Below are 23,471 nucleotides of genomic sequence, written 5' to 3'. Positions count from 1 at the left end.
TATGTAGGCCCCCTTCAGGTACTGGAAGGCTGCTATTTTGTTAGCATTTCTCTGTGGAGGAATTCTTCCTAGATGCAGTTATCTTCAGAAGAGGAAAAACACAAGTTTGTACAGATAATTCCCCCTTAAAAGATTTTTCCTTCTGAGTAAGGTGTCCCTAAAACTCTGTCTGTGGTTTCTCCCATGGGCAGTAAGTGCCAGAGTTTTCCCCTCGATTACCTCTGCGCCATTCCACAGCTCTGAGCAGCCCAGCTGAAACTTTGCCGTCAACTTCACCAAGTATTCACCCTCTCTGAGGCATCCAGGCCTAATGCTGTTTGCAAGAAAGACGCAGACTCCCCACTATGGGTGTTTATAGAGACTGCATTCTATGTGTAACCCCACTTTGAAAATGTCAACATGGAAATACATAGATTCATATTTCAAAGTTAAGAGAGGAACCTACTTACCTACTTCTCAAGCTCAGATATTCACACAAGCATTCCCCTCCTGCACTCTCCTGATGTTACTGTTCACTCAGGGCTCTCTGGCTGAGAGGCAGCTGAATTAGGCTGGTTGACTTCATGTACTCTGAGCTGGAGGGAAGGTAAAAGCAAAAAGATTTCTCTGATGTCTACTCACACACACTCATGCTACAAATGTATGCAGAATTCATACTGGGAAGAACTCTAGTTACTGGAAAACACTTCTGTTACCTTTACATCAAGTCTGAGTTAAAATTTCTCTCCCAACCTCATTTCTTTCTGAAATTAGGATAATTTTTTTTCTGTGATATTCCTCCTAGTATTCTGTACCTACACTCCTTTGAATCAAATAAAATATACTAATTCATAATACCTCTAAGACTAATCTTTGCATATTATTATTTATTGGAGGAAAAATTTTCTTCAGAATTCTCAATGTTTTCCTGGATTTGCTGGTTACAGTTTTATTGGTTTAAGATGTGATTATACTGTTTTATTTTATGCCTCTGACCACCCTTGTGTATAACTGGTACCACATTTCTGTTGATTGTCAGACTTCTCTAACACAGTATACAGAGTTCATTGAATATTCAGATTCTACAGAGTATAAATTATCAAGTAAATTAAGTAATTTTTTAATCCTGTTTGCTGAGGGAGAAGGGAAGGAACCTAGGCTTTTCAAATTTGAAATTAATTCAGTCTTTGCAGTACTGCACCTGAGTGTCATGGCTTATGGTCATGAACACCATAGCTCTGAGAGGTGTGAAATGTCCTGTTCTCCCTTATTCTTTTGTCTCTAATGTTATATGGTAGGAAGGTGAGAAGGAAGGATGGGTATGAAGTCCAAGAACAACACTGCTGTTTGCTGAAAGTATATGCAGATGTGGAAGAGACACAAAACCAAGCTGAAGGCAGAGAAAGGAGAATGGGAAAGAAAAGAAAAGAACAAGAGAAAAGCAATGATATAATACTAAATCTTCCCTGTTAATGATGCTAAATTGTGACAATGAAGCATTAAAGAAATTTTCAAAAGCAGTTAGCTCCATTTTCAAAATGGCCTAGTTAAGTGTTTAATGATGCAGACAGCCCCCCTTTGGGATTTACAGAAATCTCTAATTGCCTACTTCCTCCAGGAAAACTATTATGTATTTTCTGTTACTCCATATAAACACACATCATGGACATGTTCCACTGACAGCAATGGATGGCTCTGCAGCAACTGCTCAAATGTGTAGTCCAAAACAGTGACATTGTGGACATGTACCACTGACAGCAACACAGTTCTCCAGTAACTGTTCAAGTCTGTAGTCCAAAACAGGGAAAGAGCCCACAACTATCATTATAAAGAAGGCTTTTCTCAAAATGAGCATCACAGTCCTGCATGAGCTGGATGGAATCACTTTCTTATACTCCACTGCAAAACACAAGTTCCTGCTTTCCCACAGTACCATAAGTGGCTGTTTGCCGAGGCAGCCAGGACATACATAGAGAAGGGCAAAAAAAAATTTGTGAGACAAACCAGAGTATATTTTGGTTATTCTTTGGTCAACCAGGAGTCCATTCCCTTCTATAGTTCTAAGCAGGAATCCTAGAATGATTTGGGTTGGAAGGGACCTTAAAGATCATCTGGTTCCAAGCACCCTGCCATGGGTGGGGACACCTTCCACTAAATCAGGTTACTCAAGACCCCATCCAACCTGGCCTTGACCACTTCCAGGGAGGGGGCTGGAAACAGGAAGAAAAAAAGAAACACCTGTTAAAGGGATATTCTTTTGCACAGGAGATATTAAAGACCTCTATGTCAAAACATTTTTACTACTTTAATTGGTCTAATTAATTTCAGTTGACAGCATCCCTTTAATTACAGGACCATTTGTAGGTGTGTGCATTTTATTATTTTGTTATTTGTTTCCTATGGGAACAGACTTATGTAATTATTTAAAATGTGGGTCAGACTTTCCTTCTCTCCCTACAGGAAGACTTTGAAACGTGCTTGGCTGAATAGGGAAGACAGCAGAGGTTTCAAGTACAATGATATTCTTTAAAGTTTCTTGAAAATCAATGGAAGAAAGACAAATTAACACCAACACTGTGGAACGCAAACTTGGTCATTATGTACTACCATCCTGAGTAACTCATAGTGAGATGGCTTGACCTTATCTAACAGGCCACCACTACTACAGGCAAAGGCCCTGCTCTCCCTTCCTTTTCTATCTTTAAACTGCATGTTGTCTCCCCTCTCTTTTTGCCCTCTATTGCACCTATGGGATACCTCCATGAGCACATCCGGTTGAGCCTGAAGCTCAGTGGCAGCTGAAGCCAATCTAACTGCTGCCTACAGTCCTACTTCCCATCCCTTTATTTTTTGTATATTTAAATTTATATGTTTTGTGGGGGGAAATACTTTCTTCTTTCACTTCCCTTTCACTGGGCAATGTGTTCCTGCCCCTCCCTTGTACCAGTCCTGGATGCTTTGTCATGTCCCTTTGTTGAGTCATTTCAGCACGTCGCAGAAAACTTGGTAGAAAAAAACAACCAACAAACCAAAAAGTGAGTAATTTTCTATTTCTTCTGATACTTTTGTATCAAGACAACTCAGCAAAACATTCAATGAGCAGTGGAGAGACTGCAAGGGAGAGTCTGGAAGGATCTGAGCAGAAGAAAGGACAAGAGAGCTGCCACCTTTCATTGCTAGTTCAGGCATGGGAAAAGGGGAAGAGAGGAATACCTTCTTCCTTCTAGCTCTGCTCAGCAACTGACCCACATTATGTCACTTCACTTTTAATCATTTGGTAGCAGCTGACTCTGGTCATGGGTGTGCAGCTCCCAGTTAGCCACAGTATGCAACTCTCTTGTCACATGGGGACCATCACGTGGATCGTAGAGAAGGGTGGGCTTGATGGAGAAAGGAAATTCATCTCAATTTCGTCCACTGCTCATACAGATTAAATTGTGCTGAATAAAAAAATAAAAGAGGCTTGGCTTACTTAGAAATCAGAAAGCATTTGTGCTGTGAAGAGTACAGGTGGGTATGATCCACGATCAAGTTTATTTCTCTGAAGTGCTAAGCTCATTTCTTGTACATATTGTGAAAAAGAACACACACACACACAAGAAGGGAGTTTGCTGAAGAAAAATTATTGGTTTGGTGAACTAGGATTAGGATAAAGTTGTATGAACTGTGTTAGTGAAGGACTAGTAATATTGAAGCCTGACCTTCACTGAGATACAGAGACATTTCTATGTAGTACCAACCAATTAAATAATGCTGTTCTGCATCAAGCAATGATGAATACAAGGTTCTTCATGTGGAAGAAAAACATCAAACAAACCATAATTCACTCTGCCATTTAAGCAGTATATTCTGCTAATATATGATGTAAGACTGAGGAAAATTATTTCCTGGCTCCAGTGAAGGAACATTTTATGTGCTCCAGGACTGATAACACTGGAAAATTTGGGGTTTTTTTCCTCATGTAACTGTATTTTCCTGGCCCTTTCTTTTGGCTGTCTCATGTTCTGTGTCAGCTTCCAAGGACGACTTTAAAGACTATGTTCTTTCCCTTGCTCAAATTGGAGCAAGAAAAAATATTAAATAGGGTTAAAATGCCACACTGATGACCTCATGCAATGATTGTGTTTATTTTTTGAGTTTAAATTGTATGACTTTGAGGCAGTCTCCCTTCAACTTTGGATGTAGTTGTGGAGTCAGCAGCTTGAAGGAGGTGCTGGCATTGTTTACAAATGTTTTACTTCTGAAGAGTTTTTCTGAAATTAGCCTCAGTGCTACCTGTGAAGGTAAGCCAGCTATGACATTTTTTATATAAACTGTTTTCTCTCTTTGAAAATGTCTAAAATATTTCACAATCCCAGGAGAAAACACTGCTATTTGACGCCATACAGTCATTAATATTGTCAAAGCAGTGAAGACAGATCTTCAAAAATAAGCTAAGAAAAACCTGATGAAGACTAAAAATGCCTGTCAGTGAACCAAAAAGTTTGTCAGCAGCCTTCTGCTGACATATATTAATGTATTCATGAAGACAGAAAGAAAAGGTTTTAGCTGTTGATAAAGAACATTTCAAGGAATAAAAAATGCTGTGACATCTAAGTTGTGAGATAGCAGGTAAACTGTTGACAACAGGCACTACGGGAGGAGGAGGAGATGGGCAGGAATAACGCAGCAGCATCTATTATATGTGAGGAAAATGGATGCCAATGCATTTGCATGAGAAATTATATCAGGCGCAAACTACTTTTATATCCTGCTGCCCACATGCCAAAGGAATACTTCTTTACACCTTGCAGAAGGAGACCATGTGTCATTAACATTCCAAAAATCATTCTTGTGTATCAATAAAACAGACTAGACTCACCAGAAGAGTGCCTACCAGGCTGCTCTGTGTAAACTGGTTAACAAAGTTATTAATCAGGGAGGGGGAGTATCCAGTGCTAGTTAATCTGTTCCATGGTTCCTTTTTTATCAGTCATTGTTTATGGATAAAGAGTTTGCTTATCATGTTAATGTAAAGGGATAAATATTCCATTCCAAACTTCGAAATGGAATTATGAAATCACATCACCTATGTACAAGAACTCAGCTACACCCTCATGCTGTGTTTTTGTTGTCTCTCCTAGAACCACATTTAGCCATGAGAGATGACTGTAATGTATCTTATATATTTCCAGAAATTTGTTCAGTGCTTTTGTGGTGTTTTGAACTGAGGGTTGACTCCTATTGCGTGTCTCAAACTAGTCCACTCTCTGTGCTCTGATAGTAAGTTGCAAATCTGTGTAACAGCTGCATCAAATCCTAACATTGTGCATGCCCACTTCTCTTTAGCAGTTCACAGATCATTTAGGTTGGAAAAAAATCGTAAAGATCAAGTCCAACCATTAACCTAGCACTGTCAAGTCCACCCCTAAACTCAAGTGCTGAATCTACACATCATTTAAATACTTATTATAGGGATGGTGACTGTACTACTTCCTTGGGCAGCCTGTTCCAATGCTTTACAAGTCTTTCACTGAAGAAAATTTTTCCTGATATTCAACCTAACACTCCCCTGGTACAGCTTGAGGATTGTGTTGCTGAAAAAGCTTTTTCTTTGTGGCTCATAGTTTTCTGGGATGTGCCTCAAGAAATCAGATTAAAGGTCTATATGAATATACTGGCACTTCCAGCAATGTAGTAAGGCATGAGGACACCACTGCTAAACCAGTGAAACATTTGCGTGTTTAAGCAGGTTCAGGTGCCTACTGGCCCATCTCACCCTTGCAGTTGAGGACTGTGGGGTAGTTGGAACAGGAACCTCTGGTTATGCTGGGTGACCAGGGAGGGAAGGATGATGGTGATCCGGGGCCACTCGGCAGGATACATGGGTCGCAGCCTCAGGCCTGATTGAAATACAAGCTCGAACGTAAACACCAGCGGCAGCCGTGCCGTACCCGCACGGTAGGGTAGGTAGCCGCAGGCCACGTCGATGCCGATGCAGCCACTCCACAACCCCACCGTACCGTCCCCTGGCGCTAGGCCCTTCCCGCGCTTCCCAGACAGCTCACTCCGCCCCCCTCCTGCCGGGCCATCTCGCTAGGCACGCTGGGAATTGTAGTCCCTAGCCACCACACCTTCTCCGGGACTGCCTTATGGAAGAGAGGGAGCGAAACTACAACTCCCAGCGGGCGAAGTGGCATGCCCCTGAGGGTCTGTGCCTGAGCCTGCACGGAGACGGAGGCTGGTCCCGCTAGGTCGGGCCGGGTGGGTGGAGCTTCTCCTTTCCTACCACTGACCTGCACAACTCGTTTGCCGCCGGCTCGGCAGTTGGAGTGAGGGTGGCGGGGGCTGCCGCCCGGGGCTGACATCAGACATCGCTCGCGGCTCGGTGGCGCGTGCTTGCGTGTGCGCGCGTGCCGGGGGCGGTGCGCGGTTGGCTGCGTGGGCCCGGGAAACGAGGGCTGAGCGGGTGCCCCGCGTGGGCGGGCGAGCGGGCAAGCAGGCTGCGGGAGCGGAGCTGAGCCCTATTGCTGCCATCCGTCGCCCGTCTCGTTTCCCTGCGCTGCCGGCCCTTTCTGCGGCGGCAGTGATGGGGAAGAGTTAGCGCCGCTGCCGCGCTCCAGCAGGAGCCGGAGATAGGGCTGGGCCGGGTCTGCGGTGCAGCGTTCTCACCGGGGCTGATTTAGGGAAGCCTGCCTGCCCTGTAGCCGGGAAGCGACTAAGTGACCGACCGCGGCGGGGTTAGCGCGACTGTGTGGTCCTTGTGCATCGCCGGCTCCTCCTGTGGCGGCCACCGCTGCTGCGGTGGTTACCGCCTCTCCTTCAAGATGAAGAGGTGGCAACCGCTGCTTCCGAGTCTGGCTGCTGGGGAAAAACCTGGATAAAGGCTCCAAAAAAACCCCAAAAAACAACGGGGGAGAAAGTCGCCAGTCTCTGGTTCGCGAAGAGGCAGCAGAGCGGTTTTCTCACCTTGGTCTGAGCAAAAGCACGGCGAAACTAGGAACGCCGTCGAGAAGCCGCTCCTCTGCGCTGAGGGGAGGGGGCAACATGCGAGGGGGGGGCCGGCACCGCCGTGGGCGGGAGCCTGCGCCGCGGCGGCGTGCGACCGCCCGCGGCGGCCTTGAGGCTGGCGGCGAGGATGGTGGAGTGAGGGAGAGCTCTTGACAGATTTCCCACCGGCGGCGGAGCCTTGCTCTACCTTCCCAACTTCCTTTCCGTGCGGCCGGCTGCCCGCCCCGCGGGGCTGAGGCACTAGGGATCATGAGGCGGCGGTGGGGACCTGTTGTCTAGGGGCAGGCGGGGGTTAAGTGCGGCAGCGGCGCCGTGTGGGGCGTGAAGCGGGGGAGCGGTTCGGCGGGGAGGGAGGATGAGGACCTGCTCCCGAGGCTCTGCTGTCTGTTGGGGTCCGGCCCTACCCCGGGCTCGAGAGAATCCCCTTCGGTGGAGTCGTGGCAGGGGAGAAGGGCCCGCGGGCAGCCCTGCGCCCCCCAGTCAGCGCTGAGCGGCGGCCGCTTCCAGCTAACTGCCGGCTTCAGGAAGAAGAGAGCTTGAAGTGTTTCCCAGAAGCTGGAGTTGCAGCCTGGTTTCTTTCTTGCAATTTTTTTGTAATTTTTTTTTTTTTCATGATTTGTTACGCGTGTCTCTTGAGGGAACGTTTTAGGAATGGTCACTTTTAGCAGTGAAATCTGCGCAAAGGAGGATTATAACAAATCTATGAATGATAGACTCGATTGCTAAACCTTGCCTTGACCAACCTTGTGACCCTCGGAGAGATCTCTCAGGGTGTGCGTGGGAAGGGGGCAAAAAACCCTCCCATTTGAAAATAAACTTGAAAATAACTTTTTTCCCCCTTTTGAACAGCCTACCTGCGTTATTTTTTTGTTTTGTGATAAGTTGCTTTTAAAAGGATTGCTCTACATGGTTGTTTTTTAACTGGAGAAGGAAGGAACCCTCTCATAGTTCCGATGTGACAGTTTTGGTTTCTGAAGAGATAACTGGTGTTTGCATGACACACCTATTGCTAGGCTTGTAGTGAACTTTTCATCTTTTTTTCCTCTCTCTTTTTTTTTTTTTTTGGTTTTGTTTTGTTTTTTTTGTTAACTGGGGCTGGTAGAGGGGGTTATCTTGGTCAGAAGAACATTTGTACATTTATATATTGTATATATTTTTAGTGGGGTTCTCCCCACATTTTACTCTCTCTTGATGACTCCTGGAGGTGGTAGTGGGCCCATGAAAGACTGTGAATACAGTCAGATCAGCACACACAGCTCTTCGTCTCCCATGGAGTCTCCCCATAAGAAAAAGAAATCGGCTCCCAGGAGAAAATGGGAGGTTTTTCCTGGAAGAAACAAATTCTTCTGCGATGGGAGGATCATGATGGCTCGACAGACAGGAGTCTTCTACCTGACTCTTGTTCTCATCTTGGTCACCAGTGGACTCTTCTTTGCATTTGAGTAAGTGCCACTGAAGTCTTCATATCTTCCTTCTTTTTCTCTGGTTATTTATTTTGTCTGAAAGCAAAGAAATGTGCTTATCCAGATGTCAGAGAAAATGCTGACTTAATTCAGCTAATGTTGGTTTATGTAATTGAAATTATGGTCTGATAAGATGCTGGAGGACACACAGTCCTGTTTTGATTATTGTACTCTGTGGAAAACTGGTATTTGAGGATTAAGGTTGTAGTGCTTTTATGTCATAAGTTTCCAGCTCTTGCTGATGTTGCAAGAGGAGTGTAAACCAGCAGGTTTGAGACGGTCAGGAAATGGTGTAGCTTCTTCTTTGTCAGATACTCTGCTGAGAATCAAAAGTGGCACGTGCAAAAATACTGAGCTTTTGTTGCAAAACGAAGTGCAAGAAAACAAGTATCTTTCATTAGTTTTTGAATTAAGCTTGTGGTGGTTCTGTTTTTCTCTTGAAGTCCTTTAATTGCTTGTAGATGAGAATTCAAAGTAAATATAAATAATTTAAAAGCTGTACAATTTCGCTTGTGCCTGGCTTTCTACCACTAGGTAACAGCATTACTGTCTGTTTGCAGTGGTAACTGGTTTGTGAGTTTGGTTAGTTTAAGCAATGTTTGTTTTGGAGGTTTGGATTTTTTTGAATTTTTTTTGTTTTCAGGAAGGCCTTTGGTGCCCTCCTAGCTGGTTTGTTGTTTTTTTTTTTCTGCTGCTCTGAATCTTCAGGAGTCCTATTCATGTATATAAAGTGAACAATCAGTGGTAGCAAATGAAATATACTGACTTTTGCACTTAATGTTGGAGTGGTTAAATTAGCTATGCATGATAATAAAGAATTAGATACTTGATATGAACAATGGACTTTGACTTTCATTAAAGCACTCATGCTGATAAAACACAGTGTAGTAATACATCGGTGTAAAACACAGCTGTGGTAATAATTCAGTTCTTTTTAAAGCGAATGCTGCTTTACCTATTAAACTGTTGTAGCTTGATTTATGGATTGTGACAGGAAAAACATCTTCAAATTACATGTACAGCTCTATTTTCTTGAATAGGAACTGTTATTTATCTGTGAGCTTCAGCACTGGCCCCAGAAATTGTTTGTTTTGCTAAACAATACAACTGAACAACAAAGGTCATTCGTTATTTGGCATCTTCAAGGAACAAGATAGGGACATGAACAAACCCTAAATTGTACCAGTTGAATGCAGACCATCCTAACATGCTCATAGTAGTAAAGAAGATAAAAATGCTTGGCAAGTAACCAGTGACTAAATATGTATCTGAGCTCAGCAGACGGGTTGTCTTTAGTGGGCTCTAGATTACTTTAGAGGGATGTATGAATTGTAAATCTCCTGCAGATATTATGAAGCTGCTTGAACATCATTTGAGTAGTTGAAATAATGCAGCCAGTGCTGGTATCCATGTACTGCAAATGTGTTTACTTTTCTGGTTTTAAAGAGGTATTAAAGGTTTAACCTGATAGTATTGCATCAGGACTGGGTGCTACTCTACTGTTTGTCATGATTAGGCCTAGTTTTGGAGAGATTTTCTGTGTGGGTTGACACTTGTCTATGTGGTCTCATCACCTTCATCAAGCCCCCGGAGGCAAGCACTGGGCTTCCTGCAAGTACCAGTACGTAAATGTAGAATCAAAACTGTAATGTTTTATGCTTATAAAACTTATTTATTAACCTGCCATTTACGGTTTATTTATACATTCTAACACTTTGATCCTTCAGAGATAAATGTTCTCTGCAGCTGCAGGATGAGCTGCTAGATGTTCATTACCTTCTGATTTCATTACTACAGTGAATTATGTGCTCTGCCAGGGTCAAACACTACATCTTCTGTCGTGTCTTTGAGCTTATTTGCAGCATAACCATATGTGATGGATAACATTTTCAGTCAAGTCTCAGCATTGAATTATTGCTTATTCTAACAGACAGTTTTGAAATGGAAAAATCTTGGGCTTTATATAACTATATAATTCTCTGTGTGTTCCTGGTCCTGAGTCATTCTTGTATCACTTGCACTCTCCTTTTAAGGAAAATTAGAGGGTGACAATGATACTTCATTTTTATAACAATAAGGTAGATTTTGGTCTTTTAAAAGCACTTGCGCTGGAAAATATTCATTCTCTGAAGGCTAATTAAAAACACCAAACCTTAAGACTATTAGAATTGTGTTTAGCATGTTTATGATGTCTGGACTGGAGGTTGTTAATGTTACAAAGAAAAGAGGGTATTCTCCTTGATTAAAAGGTATTACTTTGAAGCAGTTTCTAAATGTGCCTCTTTGGAGTAGTCAGAAGTTACTGTTTATTGATCAGCTGATAACATGTTGAGTTATTAGAGTGTCACTTCCATTATCTGGCTGGTGTGGTTATGACACTTCTCATTAACAGAAGTCTTTAAGTCCTTTGTGTGCATGTGGGGCACTGGAGACTTTCAAAACCCGCCTGATGCATTCCTTTGCGGACTACCCTAGGTGATCCCACGTTGGCAGGGGGTTTGGACTTGATGATCTCCATGGGTCCCTTCCAACCCCTAATATTCTATGATTCTATGATTTTTAATTGGCCCTTTTGTGTCTGAACAGTGAGGTCAAATTGTCATTGAAGAGGAAGATACCCTGTATGTTCTTGGGATTATTTGGTGGGTTTGCTACAATTGAAATAAATCATTTTGTTCCCCTAGGTTTTGGAAAGTCAAGTCATTCCTCGGTAGCAGGTAGTAAAGAGGGGGGAAAAAGAAGACTTTGACAGCTAATTCCTGGGAAAGGATAGTGCTAACACAAGCATTTGCCGTTTATCCTTTTGGCTTAATTTGTTCCTCCATTGTGATTTTTCCCACGTTCCTTTTATTTTACTCTTGACATCCATTCATCCAGAGCTGTGTCTTGCATGCTTTGGAATCCTCTCCGGATGAGAAATACATTTCTCTGCATCAACAAATCCTAGCTCTCCAAAAGCAAACATATGTCATACATCTTGACCTGTATATCTTTTGACATTGAACCATGCCTTTATAATCTACTTCTTCATATTTATGCCTATGTGCTTTTTCCTGCTTCTAATTTTGACTGATTTTATTAATTTCTCTGATTTTTGTCTCTCATATAATCCAAGTACATCACCACTTCTTCCTTTTATCATTTCACAGTTCTTTTTAATTTTCAAAGATGTAAGCCAGGATTTGCTTAAATATTTACAATTCTAGCTTTCCTCTCCTTCCAAAGGAATAGAATGGAAATAACAAGCAGGGTGTTTTTTTTTCTGTAGCTTGTCTATTAAATGTAACATGAATTATTGCAAGCACTTATGGGTCCCAAGGGGGACAGTATGCTTGAAGTATTCTTAAAAATAATAACTCATTTTAAAATGCTCAAGATGAGGCACCATAAATTCACTTATCTTTAAAATGTTGGTATGTTATTTTATCTTGGAAATAAATTTCCTAACTCTAACTTCATGATGTTTTGCTGGTTTTATTTTTTTTTCCTTGAGAATTTGGCTTTGTGTTGCATTTCCTTTTTTTTTCCCCCCTTCTCTTTTGCCTTGCTCCATTACACAGTCATATATATTTTAATTACTCAGTAAAAGTAGTGGCTTGAAAAACTTGGAAAACAAATTCCTTTCCCCAGAGCAAAGAAGGTGTTTGTAACTGAAGGGCAGATCTCACTTCTGTACCTAGTTGGTTCAACCTCTGTGTATTTACATATATGTGAAGTCCTTCATTGGTGCAGTAAAGGCACTTCATACTTAGTGCTTTTATTCAGCTGGGTATACATGCATAGTCAAAAGAAAAAAAAGGAATCCTTTATGCCTATGGTCATTTGGAGTTGTGTAGTTCACAGGAGAGCAAAATGGAGGCTGAATGACATAACGCGGTAGTATATGTAAAACAGGCATCTTGTTGTCAAATGGCAAATGTTATATAGATGCTCAAGCATCATGAGTTCCAGAGCAGTGGTAGAGGAGTTAGCTGCTTTGCTGCTCTGAGTTAATGCTGCCTTTGTGTTCCATCTTCCTTCCTTTTTTGACCTCACTGTGCAGGTAGCAGGAGGGAACATGTCCGCACCTGAGCTGCTTCTGTTTAGGCAGGCAAATTAAACTTCCCATAAAAGGTGGGTTTGAGTGATGATGCCAACTGAACAGAATTGTCTCAGGCACAGTCATGTTTTCTGTCAACTCAGTTGCAGGGTGAATGGCTCTGGAAGAAGGTTGTAGCAGATGGTAGGTTGCTGGTAGGGCTGCAGCAGTACAGCAGCTTTTTTCCCTGTAAATGTGAGTCAGAGTCCTATCACTTTTGATACCATTTGATACCCGCACTGATTCAGCAAACTGGAGATTTTTTAATTATTTTTTTTTAATTTACCCTTTGAACTAGACAATGCTTGATTTTTGTGAGCATTTGTGTAATTGTGTTGTATTTCAAAAGAAAGATGCTGTAAAATGATCTAAGCTGAAACCGTTCATGTGCATGTGTATGTACAAATCATTGCTTTCTATTTGCCCTCACAGTTGCTGGCAACCTGCTCCATGCCTCCCACTTTGAAAATCGGTGTGACTGGAGGACATTCATGAGTCACACTTTCTGATGCGGTGTAGATTGTTCAATATTGAACTTCTATAGTGTGTGCTGTGGCAAAGTGGTGTAACTTGCTGCTCACTGTGACAAACCCCTGTGTGTAAACACTGATGTCAGTAAGCTGAGTATTTTCACTGTGGTATGAAGTCACCTTTATCTTATGGCAAATGTTTTCTGCTCTTGCAAGAGGTAGATTTTTAGTATGAGGTCATAATTCAAGTAGGTGGAATGTTCACTTAATAACCTCCTTTACTATTTCCTCTTAAGATGGTTACTTGTGTTTTGTGACAACCATGTCCCTAAACTATTGAGCTCCTTAGAAGGCTGCTATGAACTTGTGGGGAATTTCCTGCTGAAGCTATCAAAATGGATTTTAAAGGAAAAATCATGGCATATAAATGAAAATGGTTGTTCAATAAAGAGCTGCATCCTTTTCTACATGGAAGTCAGTAGCCATCTAGAAGTGCAGAGTAGAGTAGGTGAATACAGTGATGAGTAGGTCTTTTTTCACCATTTTTTTTGTTGTTTAAAAAACACCTGTCTTTAAAATTAATTCCAAACAATATTTGTTTCCCATTTTGCTGTATTATGCACTTCTGATAACTTCTAGAAAAATACATAGCATACAATAAGTCTAATCTGTGGTGTTTACTTTTTATACCAAATGAATGTGGCACATTCCTAAGGGGTGGTATATATTCCAGTCTGATGTTTATTATTCTTTGCACTTTAATTACCCTGAAAATACTGACCGCCAGAATCAAATATTTCTCAGGTAGTAAGTGTATCTAATACTTTTTTTCCATGACAGTGGATTTTCCTGGGTCACGTGGAAGTTTACTTACTGAATCTCTTTCAAGTTTGCCAGTGATCTGTGGCCAAAAGGGAATAGTTAAAATTGTGGTGGTTTAAGCCTTAACTGGGAGTTAAGAGCTCAGATGGGGGCAAAGCTGAGAATCTCTCCCCCAATCCCCTCTCCTCCCTCCCAACAGAGAGGGAAAAATAAAAGGAAAGAGCAAATCCACCAAACAATAATTTGGAGCCAGCTTGGAAGTAGAGATATAAAGAATTTTCTTTAAACAATATATATATATAACAATAACAGGTAAGGTTCACAAGGGCAAGGATGGATGGGAGGAGGAAAAGGAAAATAATACAAAACCAGTCTCTCTCCGAAGAGGTGCAGAGGCAGCAGGGAAAAGGATCAGGCCCGACCACGTGGCAGAGGAGCAGGAGGGCAGCCACAGTAGCTCTCATCCAGGAGAGGCAGGAGCCAAAAGGAGAGCTAATAGCTGCAATGCCCTACTTTTTATACCCTAGCTGGGCAGGGAGGGGGGAGTGGAACAGACTCAGCTTCCCAGGTGGAAAATGCCCTGCAGGGAGGGCAAAGCACCCACAAGCCCTCCCCCCTTTGTTTTCAGAATGGGCATTAACCCACAACAACTACCCTCTCTGAAAGTAGCACTTCATTAATCAGCTACATTAGTTTAAATTTTTAAACCTGCTTTGAATGGATTATATGATATAAATTGAAACCCTTTTGCCTAGAAACATACTAATAGCGTTTGATACTAGGTCATGCACCTCTGCTTTTTAAGGCTAGTCTATTTGTGTGGAAATGAATAATAATTCAGTGCTTTGTTTTTCAGAGTAAAATTCTGCGAGTGTGATGGAAAGTTAAGCTCTGGTTTTGGAAGTTGTACATTCATTAGTAACCCTGAAACTGCAAAGGCTATTTTGGGCTTTTTAACACTAATTTTTTTTATTTTTTTTTTCCCTCTCCAAGAATACATTTTTTTGGTTGGTTGGTTTTGGGTTTTTTGGTTAATTTTTTTTTTTTTAAACTTAATTGAGCTTAGTTGATGGCCTTATCTACTATTTCAAGGAAAAGACATCTTTTAAATGTAATTCTTCGTCTTCTAATTTGCTCCTTTCTCGGAACTTGATACTTCTGCTAATATTTCCATATTTCATTGCAGAGGTGGAAGACAAGGAAGATAGGGAGTATATAGATCTAAGAAATTATGTTGGCTTCTGAGATACCATGTCCTCTCAGAACCTTGAGGAAATAACTGTGTAGCTTTGGACTATTGATACACGTGCATCTTCAGAGTGAAATGTGAATGTGTGTGGCCATCTTTGCTTGATGTCATCCCAACCCCTTGGAGAAAGAGGGGAAACCATCACAGCCTACTGGGGGGGATGGTTTTTTGTGCTCATCATAGTTCAGCATTATTGTTGTAGATAGGTGAAAATTCACAGTATCACAGTATAACTAAGGTTGGAAGAGACCTCGAAGATCATCGAGTCCAGCCTGTCTCCACAGACCTCACGACTAGACCATGGCACCAAGTGCCCCGTCCAGTCTCCTCTTGAACACCTCCAGGGACGGTGACTCCACCACCTCCCTGGGCAGCCCATTCCAATGACGAAAGACTTGCTCGGTGAAGAACTTTCTCCTCACCTCAAGTCTAAACCTCTCCTGGTGCAGCTTGAGACTGTGTCCCCTTGTTCTGATGCTGGTTGCCTGGGAGAGGAGACCAACCCCTTCCTGGCTACAACCACTTTTCAGGTAGTTGTAGAGGGCAATGAGGTCACCCCTGAGCCTCCTCTTCTCCAGGCTAAACAATCCCAGCTCCCTTCTAGGATATTTCCAAAGTGGGGAAAAAATGCAATTTCAAAAGTTTGTTTATTCTTACCTATATAAATGTCTTCAAATATTTACAGATTCTGATGGAATGCTGTGTTGCGTCATTGTTTTGTAAATAGCATTTAATTAAAAACATGTATCAGTGAATCTGGATGACTGAGAAATTACCTTCCTTTAGAATGAAAAGAGAAAATATTAGTCTATGCAGAAGTTGAGCCAAACCATTCATTTTCTTTTGTGGGGGGAGGGCCAGAAAAATAATGTATTAAAAATACCTGGGCTTATTTGTGGATTCAGCAGAGATTTAAATGTTGAAATTTTAACTGGACATGAAACGCATACATTTACGTTTCACAACTAACATCTTTTAAGTAGTTAACAATAGAACAGTTTCTAATGGAAATGGCCTCTCATTTCTGTGTAGCATCAAATTGTTAGTTGTGACATTCAAATGTAGACTAATTAATGAGAAAGTGAAGATGGCTGCAGAAGAGGAGAAAGCTGAGAATATTTTTAGCTTTCTAAGCTGCATGATTGTATCAAAATAGCTCAGTCAAAAACCTCCCTGGCTTAAAATACTAGAGCATTTTGAAAAACTGCTTAAAGTGTTACAACAACTTTATCTAGGAAATTTTTATTCTTCTGATGATCCGTCTAAGTGAGGCTGTAGTAGCTGATGATCACTGAAGTTCTGGGCTACCATGTCAATAATGCTTGTCTTTCATTTGGTAAAGGGGGGAAAAAATAAAAAATCACCTGAAGTCATCTGGAACTATCAAAAGTTTATTGAATTTTGTATAATTACAATGTCTTTTTCAGCACTTAATATGAAAACTGTAATGTCGTTAAACTCTTTACAAACTAAAGAAACAGACTGAAGTCAAGATGAAGCCTTTGTTTAATAGCCAAAAATAAAAATCTGTTGGTATTTCTCATATTTAGAAGTATTAAATGTTGCTAATGTACTTAGGAAAGGAGGCTGAAGCATTTCGGACTTTTTGTGTAGCACACATGCAGTCCCTTATCCTGTATTCGTATTTGAACTCCTGTACTAACTGCAGGTAGTAGGTGAAGGGGGCTCTGTGTTTGAGAAGCCTGATGGTGAGCTTTCTGCAGTGTGCTGACAGCATGCTGGAGTGCTATATGGTTATTCTGTATCCCCAATCGCTTCTTTCTCATCAGTGTCCATAGGGTTTATTCACATTATTGTGGGATGGTGGCTAATGAGGGCTTACATAATGAGCTTGGCTAATGAGATCACAGCTGGTTTTGTTTTGTTTTTCCACTCCTGCTATCCTCTTAAGTTGCTTACTGTAATAAATACTGGCAGAGTGTATTTTTTGTGGCGAATATGCATTCAGTTCAGCTGCTTCTTTAAATGGTCCTGTTACTTAAAAAAAAAATTGTGAAACACAGATGGAATAGAATACTGAGAATTAAATTGAAAATGGAGAAGCTGAACTCAGACGTTAAGATGTATGTCAAATTTCCAGTTTGTGAATTTTGTTGTAGTTTAAGTGCAAGGTAACGTTGTCTATGTTGAGTAAGTGTATGGAAAAAGAGTGTATTTCAGTATATATTTCTTATATCTGATCTGTATATGTTCTTAAAAGCAAGGGGCAGAATTTGTTACTGTTTTAGCATAAATATTCAGTATATTGTTAGAAGTTATGAATGTAGATTAAAGAACATTGACAGGGGGAGGAAGCTTTTCTTCCCCACTGTCCCCCCTCCCTGAGGAAGAGAAGTACTAATACAAAACTTTCCTTTCTGATTGTGATAAATTTTGGGTACCGTCTTTTTTGAGCTGTCTGGGTATCAGGAAATTGCAGTCCTGGTCTTGAGCATTCAGTACACTTTTTAGATATTCCAGTGGTCATGGATGCCATTTATCAGGGTAGAGAAGTAAGTGTCAGACTGCCTGTACTTAAAATTTGCTGACTTGCTCATGGTGTGGGTTTTCTTGGCACAACTATCTATGCATGTTCCTTTGTAAATACTCTTCAACTGGCAAAAAGAGCTTTCTAGTATTGAATTTGGACCGTGGAAAAGTTATAATTTTTCCTAATTTAGAGCAATGTAAAGCAGTTAAAAGCACTAACAAGAAAATAACAAGCTGGAGCTTCTCTGTCATCAGTATCAAAGCTCTGTAATAAACTTGATTCTTGTCAATGTGGTTTCTTTAGAGCTAAAGCCCATAGTGCTCTATAGTGAAAAATTACAACTTTCAGGGTACTTTTGTCATTCATTGTCATTTGACCTGTTTACAGGGCTGCATAGGTACTGGGTGTGGAAACAACCAAGTAAATGTTGTCATTGATCTCAGTAGACTAGTACATGAAATGCATTTCACATGTTATATAAATGATTGGGGTGCACTGTGAAGAGCATAGTCACTTCTGAAATGCCCCAGTGAATTAACCTGGAGAAGGCTTAGAGGGCATCTTACTAAAGTAAGTACCTGATGGGAGGGGGAGTGGAGCCCAATGGAAAGGACACAAAATCTAATACCGTTTAAACATAAGGAAAAAGTGTTAGGTTTTCTTGTCTGTTTGCCTGGTTGGCTTAGTTTGTGTTTGATTTTTTTGTTTACTATGAGTGAACACTGGGACAGGTTGCCCAGAGAGTCGATGAACATACTGAAAACCAGATTGTAGACCTTGAGCAATTTCCTTTAGCTGACCCTACTTTGATCTTGGGGGTTGGACTTCAGAGGTCCCATCCTGCCACAGCTGCTCTTGCTTCCCAGAAGAGAGCAAAAGGTGTATCTAGTGATAATTCTAATTTTGTTTAAAAGACCCATTTATTACATGCATGTTTCACAAGAACTTCAGTTTTATTTAGTCTTAGGATCTGAACCTAGAGTTTCAACAAAGACTTAAGAATTTGCAAGTGAAATAGCCATTAGCTGTTCTTTTCTCACCTTTGACTGTGGCTTCCTCAGTTCACCGTGTACTTTCTAACACTTCTTGGAGATTCTTTGCCTGCTTTCTTGTTCCTCACAAAGCTGTATTCTCTACAATCTGTCTGGCTTTTGCTGAATTATAGTTAGTATTTTTTAATCCTGTAAACAGTATTAAATTTATTTAGACTCAATTTCATCCAGAAAAATCACTGTACAGTTGTTCCAGCAGTGTGTTCATCAGTTTGTCCATATCTCAATTAAATTTTGTGAACTCTTTCAGTTAATCTTCCTAAGCACTTGTTCACTTTTAGTAGACTAAGCACTGTTTCTGTAGAAAGGATGGAGAGGCAGTAAAGGTGAAGTTGGAAGATTAAGTTTTCACTGTTAATTAGGCATAAGAGATGAGAGTACAGCTTTTCCCCCCTGTAAACTACCTTGTGTTTGCCTATATCATTGTGGAGGTATGTAAAATCATGAAGCCTGTATCCCAGTGCTTGAGTTGTTTGGATCCTGCAGGTCCCGATTTCTTGAGCCTGCTACTCCTAGACCTAAAGGATGAAATAGTTTGAAAAGCTGCTAAACCTGCATTTTTATTTTTATTTTTACCTTTGAGGAAGGGAAGGCACTCTGGATATACCAGAAATAAAATAAAAGGAGAAAGCTTAAATTAAACAAAGTGTTTTACCTGAGTGAAGTATGTCTGAATGTGTCCTATAGTAGCTGTCACTGCCAAGTTTCTCTGAGGCTGATGGAAGCCAAGGGGATATTTCTCCATACTGCATACTCAAAGCACTGTTTTTCAGAGTGAACTTCATGCCTGTAGACCTACTTCCTTTTTCTGAGGGGACAGGATTTGGGTTCTTACTGCCCAAGAATTCAAACAAAACTCAAATAGAGTATTTTGTAGGCGCATCCCAGTTTCCTTTCTGTCTAGCAGGCTCAGTTGCAGCGAGATGAATTGGGTGGCTGTAGACTGCTGAAAATGATGGACCCACCTCTTCCCTGCTCTCAGGCCTCAGATGTTATTTTGTCTGGCTGTGCTCTTTTCCCAGCCAATGGTGAACCACTTCAGGGAGTTCCCTTCCTGCAGGAAGCTCCCTTCCTGCAGGAAGCTTATCCTTCCCGTCTGCCCACACAAAGAAAAACTTTCTGCTGCTTTAGATGCCTGACCTGATTCTCTGAAAATTCAGAAAGCTGTTATTACCTAGTTCAAGGAAGGATGTGAGAGGGAGAAAATTGTCACATGATGTAAGTTGTGATTTGAAATCATACCTGAAATCGAGGAAACTTGTTTTGTAGTCTTGGGTCATTGTTTGGCATCTGTGGGGGTCCAAACAGAACATCTTTATGCTTATTTGACCTTGAATTGCTTTGTATTTGCTTAATGAGAATCTACAGAGTTCTGACTTCTTAACAGTATTTTATTTCTGAAGTAAGTGCAGGGTTTTTCAAATAACATTTAAGAGGTTTTCAGTTGTTCATGTCCTAAGCTCTTTAAGTATTAAAAAACCAAACCAAAACAAAAAAACACCCAAATTCTGTAACACAAGACAGGGGTAGTAAGTGAAGTAATGCTTTTTTTCTGCATCCTTGCCTGTGTAGTCTGTTCCCCATACCCAGTCTGCAGAGCCATTGTATTGTATTGCACTGCATTTGATAACAAGCCTATGGAAAAGCTGCAGGAATTCTTCTTCACCTTAGTTCACATAAAACGAACTGTTAGATCAAAATACGCAAAACTAAACCAGGAAAGGAGTATTCTCGATCCTTGACATTTTTCCCTTGCCTGTTTCTTCTCAGTCCCATTCAGTTGCTTACTTGGGTGGTTTGGGTTTTTTTGTTTTGTTGGCTTGTTTGGTATTGTAAACGTGAAAGCTTCAGCTTAGGAGGATGAAGGAAAAATCATAAAGCAGTTAATGGAAAATTGAACGGCCTGCATGTAAGAGGCAGTTGGAGTGGATGTCTCTATTCACAGTGCAATAAAGGAATTGGCCTTTCAAATTATTTTGTTAAATAAGACACCTAAAGCTAATCAGAGCAGAAGGAATTGTCTGTAGAGCAGAAGACGAGGAAGAAGTGGTGGGCTGAAATCTGAAGGAGAAGAATCTCATTCCACATAAGACCTTGAAAGGATAATCGTTCTTCTTTTGCAAGATACTAAACTCGGAAAGCTCTCTTATCTTTACTTTGAGTGTGGAGGCTCTGAGACTTCTCATCACTAGTGTCAGTGTTCATCTTCAGAGTAAAATATGTTGTGGGGTTTTGTTTTGGTTTTTTTTTTATCTAATGTAATGGACTCTAGACCCATTAAGGATCAGGCTGTACTGTATGTTGGGTTTAATGCTAGTCCCTGGAAGCTGGAATCTCATTTCCAGTACTTGAGTATATCAAGGGAGTGTGCTGGGGACAGAAGAACATTTTTAGAGGAAAACATAAAGATTTGGTAGGATAAAATAATTTTGGGGTTTTGTTGGCTTTATATGTGAGAGGAGTTTGGGAAACAGACAATTGGCTATGAATACTGAAAATCAAAACAGTTTGATCTGAAAAAAAACTGACAGTGCTTGTATCCAGTAAGTGAAACTATTGTGGGCTGACATCCGGCTTGATTGAAAGGCAAACATGCCCTTCCCAATGCACATACCTTTCTATTATTGCATCCTAGAAAATTTTAACCTGCAGTTGAAGTTGCTAAGTGATAGTCTGGAGGTGCAGCATTACCCAATGGTTGACTATTCTTGGCAAAAGTAAATTTATTTTCTGTTCTGGATTATTTTTTTTTTTTTAACAGTTGTTGGCACTAGCTTTTGCTGTTGCAGCAAAGAAATGGCATTTGTGAAAGGAGAACACAGGTTTGTTTCTTCTTACTTTAATGTAGAAGAGACATTTTTTGCAAAAGTAATTCACTGTTACTGAAGTAAGTTTTTAATTTGAGCTTCATTGCAGTTTTCTTTATGACTGCAAAATAAAAGTTGAAGATTTAGGGAGTAAACAACTTTATCACTGAAGTTGGTCCATACAGATAAAGAGTTACATAATTATTTATCCAGAATGAGCACATGCCCCAGGCCAGCTATGCTTGCCTTTTGTATTTTGAATGACGGAAAGAATGACAATTTTGGAAGATTGTTCAATGCATGCAGAAGATTTGGGGAGGGATAAGGAGTAGAGAGAAACTAAAGTATTTGCTTCTGTAAATTAATTTTGGTTACTTGAGGGACAGTTGAGTTTTGTCCGTATTTAGTGAGAGTACTAGAAAAGAAGAGGGGCTGTGTGGTGTGCTTTTACAGAAAGAGACATGGCTGTTCAGGTGGCACCTATTTGCTATTGTTGAATTACCTTTCACAGTACTCATGGTTGGGTGTGTGGAAGAAACTGGGGAAGGTTCATACATGCCCTTCGCAGGCAACGGAGTACATCCAGGTATTAGTAGACTTAGTAGTAGACTTAGTCCAAGCCATGATGGAGATAGTTCTGCATTGAGGGGCTCTTGCTCTGCCATATGAAGTATGGAGGCTTGATACATACTGTCTTTAAACTGTCTTTAACATGGTACATAATGCAATGTACAGGATTCTTGGTGAGTCTAGATGTTGCTTGTATAGCAATTGCTGTAAGAAAAAACACATCATGACCCTAAATACTCATTTTACCTTTCAGTTAAAGTTCTAAGCAAGTTGCATAAGAAGAGCTATTTGATTTAAGTAGTCAAACTTGGGGAGCAGCAAAGTGACCACAAAACTGCTTGGTAATTCACAGGAAAGTTAGGTTGGCAGAGTCCGTGATGTAATAGTACTTCATGCAGACAGTTTTAGTTTTGTGACCACTTTGTATATGAGCTTTATTTACATTTGCAAAAGAACAATCTTTTAGTGCTTAAGGCACTAACTACTCCCTACAAGGCAGTGTGCTGCAAGTGGTTTGGTAATTAAGTGTACCAGCCCCATATTGACTTTTTAATTTTTAATATTGTAGTGCTTGAGAACCTACTCTTTTTTCAGTATTATTATTTGCAGTTACTTCCACTTGATTTTTGTATTCTAATTCTGACAATTGGCTTTTATTTTTGCTTTTTATATGTTAGCATGACATATTTAATATTTTTTGATTTGAAGGTGCAGGGAGATTACTATTGCTTCAGCTTTGGTCATCCTTCATAGTGCTAAATTTATTTTCGGATTGTAAGATGACTCCACCTTCTAATAGCTGTGTTGACTAGAGCCATGAAGTGGACTAAAGTTCATTTGCTAGTGGAGGAAACTGAGGAGATGATCTTGGTTCTCAGTGGTGACACTGGTCTGCTATGCGTGAAAAAAGTTTAGCATTCAGTAGGGCTTAGTTGTGTATGGCAGTTAAAAAAGGGCCAGATGCTAATCAGACTGATGCAGGCATGTTGGGTGATAATTTTTGCTTCAGTACAAACTTTCCTCAGCTGTGTTGATCAGCAGGCACAAAAACTAGTTAATATTAAATAGCTGGCCGGATGGAATAGCAAAACTACTTTTGCTTTGCTGTTTGTTACTATTTGTTACTGCATTATTACAGTATTGCTTGGGGTAAGTTTTTTGTAATAAGATTGGCATTGGCTGCTTTCTCAGCTAGTTGTCAAGGCTCCCTGCCATTTCAAGTTTATTTTTCTTGCACAAAGGCTGGGAAAAATCACGAACCTTGTTCTCAAGGTCACTATGTCCAGCCATCTTTCTGGGCAATGGAAGTGAATGCATTTCAGCAGTACTGACCCTTCATACATAATACTGTGCCACTGGCTGCCCTCACTTAAAGAAAACACCCTCAGGACACTGAGGAGATGTCAGCAGTTGTGGGAATTAGTGAGGAGGAAGTCCCCTTAAGGTAGCTGAATGCAAGCTAATCTTGTACTGGCATGTTCCACTGGAATTTTCTTTAAG

The 23,471-nt window shown here is 40.8% G+C and overlaps 1 protein-coding gene across 4 annotated transcripts in view; it reads left to right on the top strand.

Moving 5' to 3' along the window:
• The first annotated feature begins 8,053 nt into the window (after nt 1-8,053).
• Nucleotides 8,054-23,471, top strand: part of ZDHHC14 (zinc finger DHHC-type palmitoyltransferase 14) — a 103,451-nt gene continuing 88,033 nt past the window's right edge. For all 4 annotated transcript variants that reach the window (XM_054162689.1, XM_054162688.1, XM_054162687.1 and 1 more), the window contains exon 1: nt 8,054-8,411. In XM_054162689.1, coding sequence (XP_054018664.1) covers nt 8,161-8,411 — 251 coding nt within the window. In that variant the 5' untranslated portion in view covers nt 8,054-8,160. The remainder of the gene's footprint in view (nt 8,412-23,471) is intronic.

The sequence above is a fragment of the Dryobates pubescens genome, chromosome 6, assembly GCF_014839835.1.
Source record: "Dryobates pubescens isolate bDryPub1 chromosome 6, bDryPub1.pri, whole genome shotgun sequence".
Classification (NCBI taxonomy): Eukaryota; Metazoa; Chordata; class Aves; order Piciformes; family Picidae; genus Dryobates; species Dryobates pubescens.
This window is presented reverse-complemented; position numbering and strand designations above follow the sequence as displayed.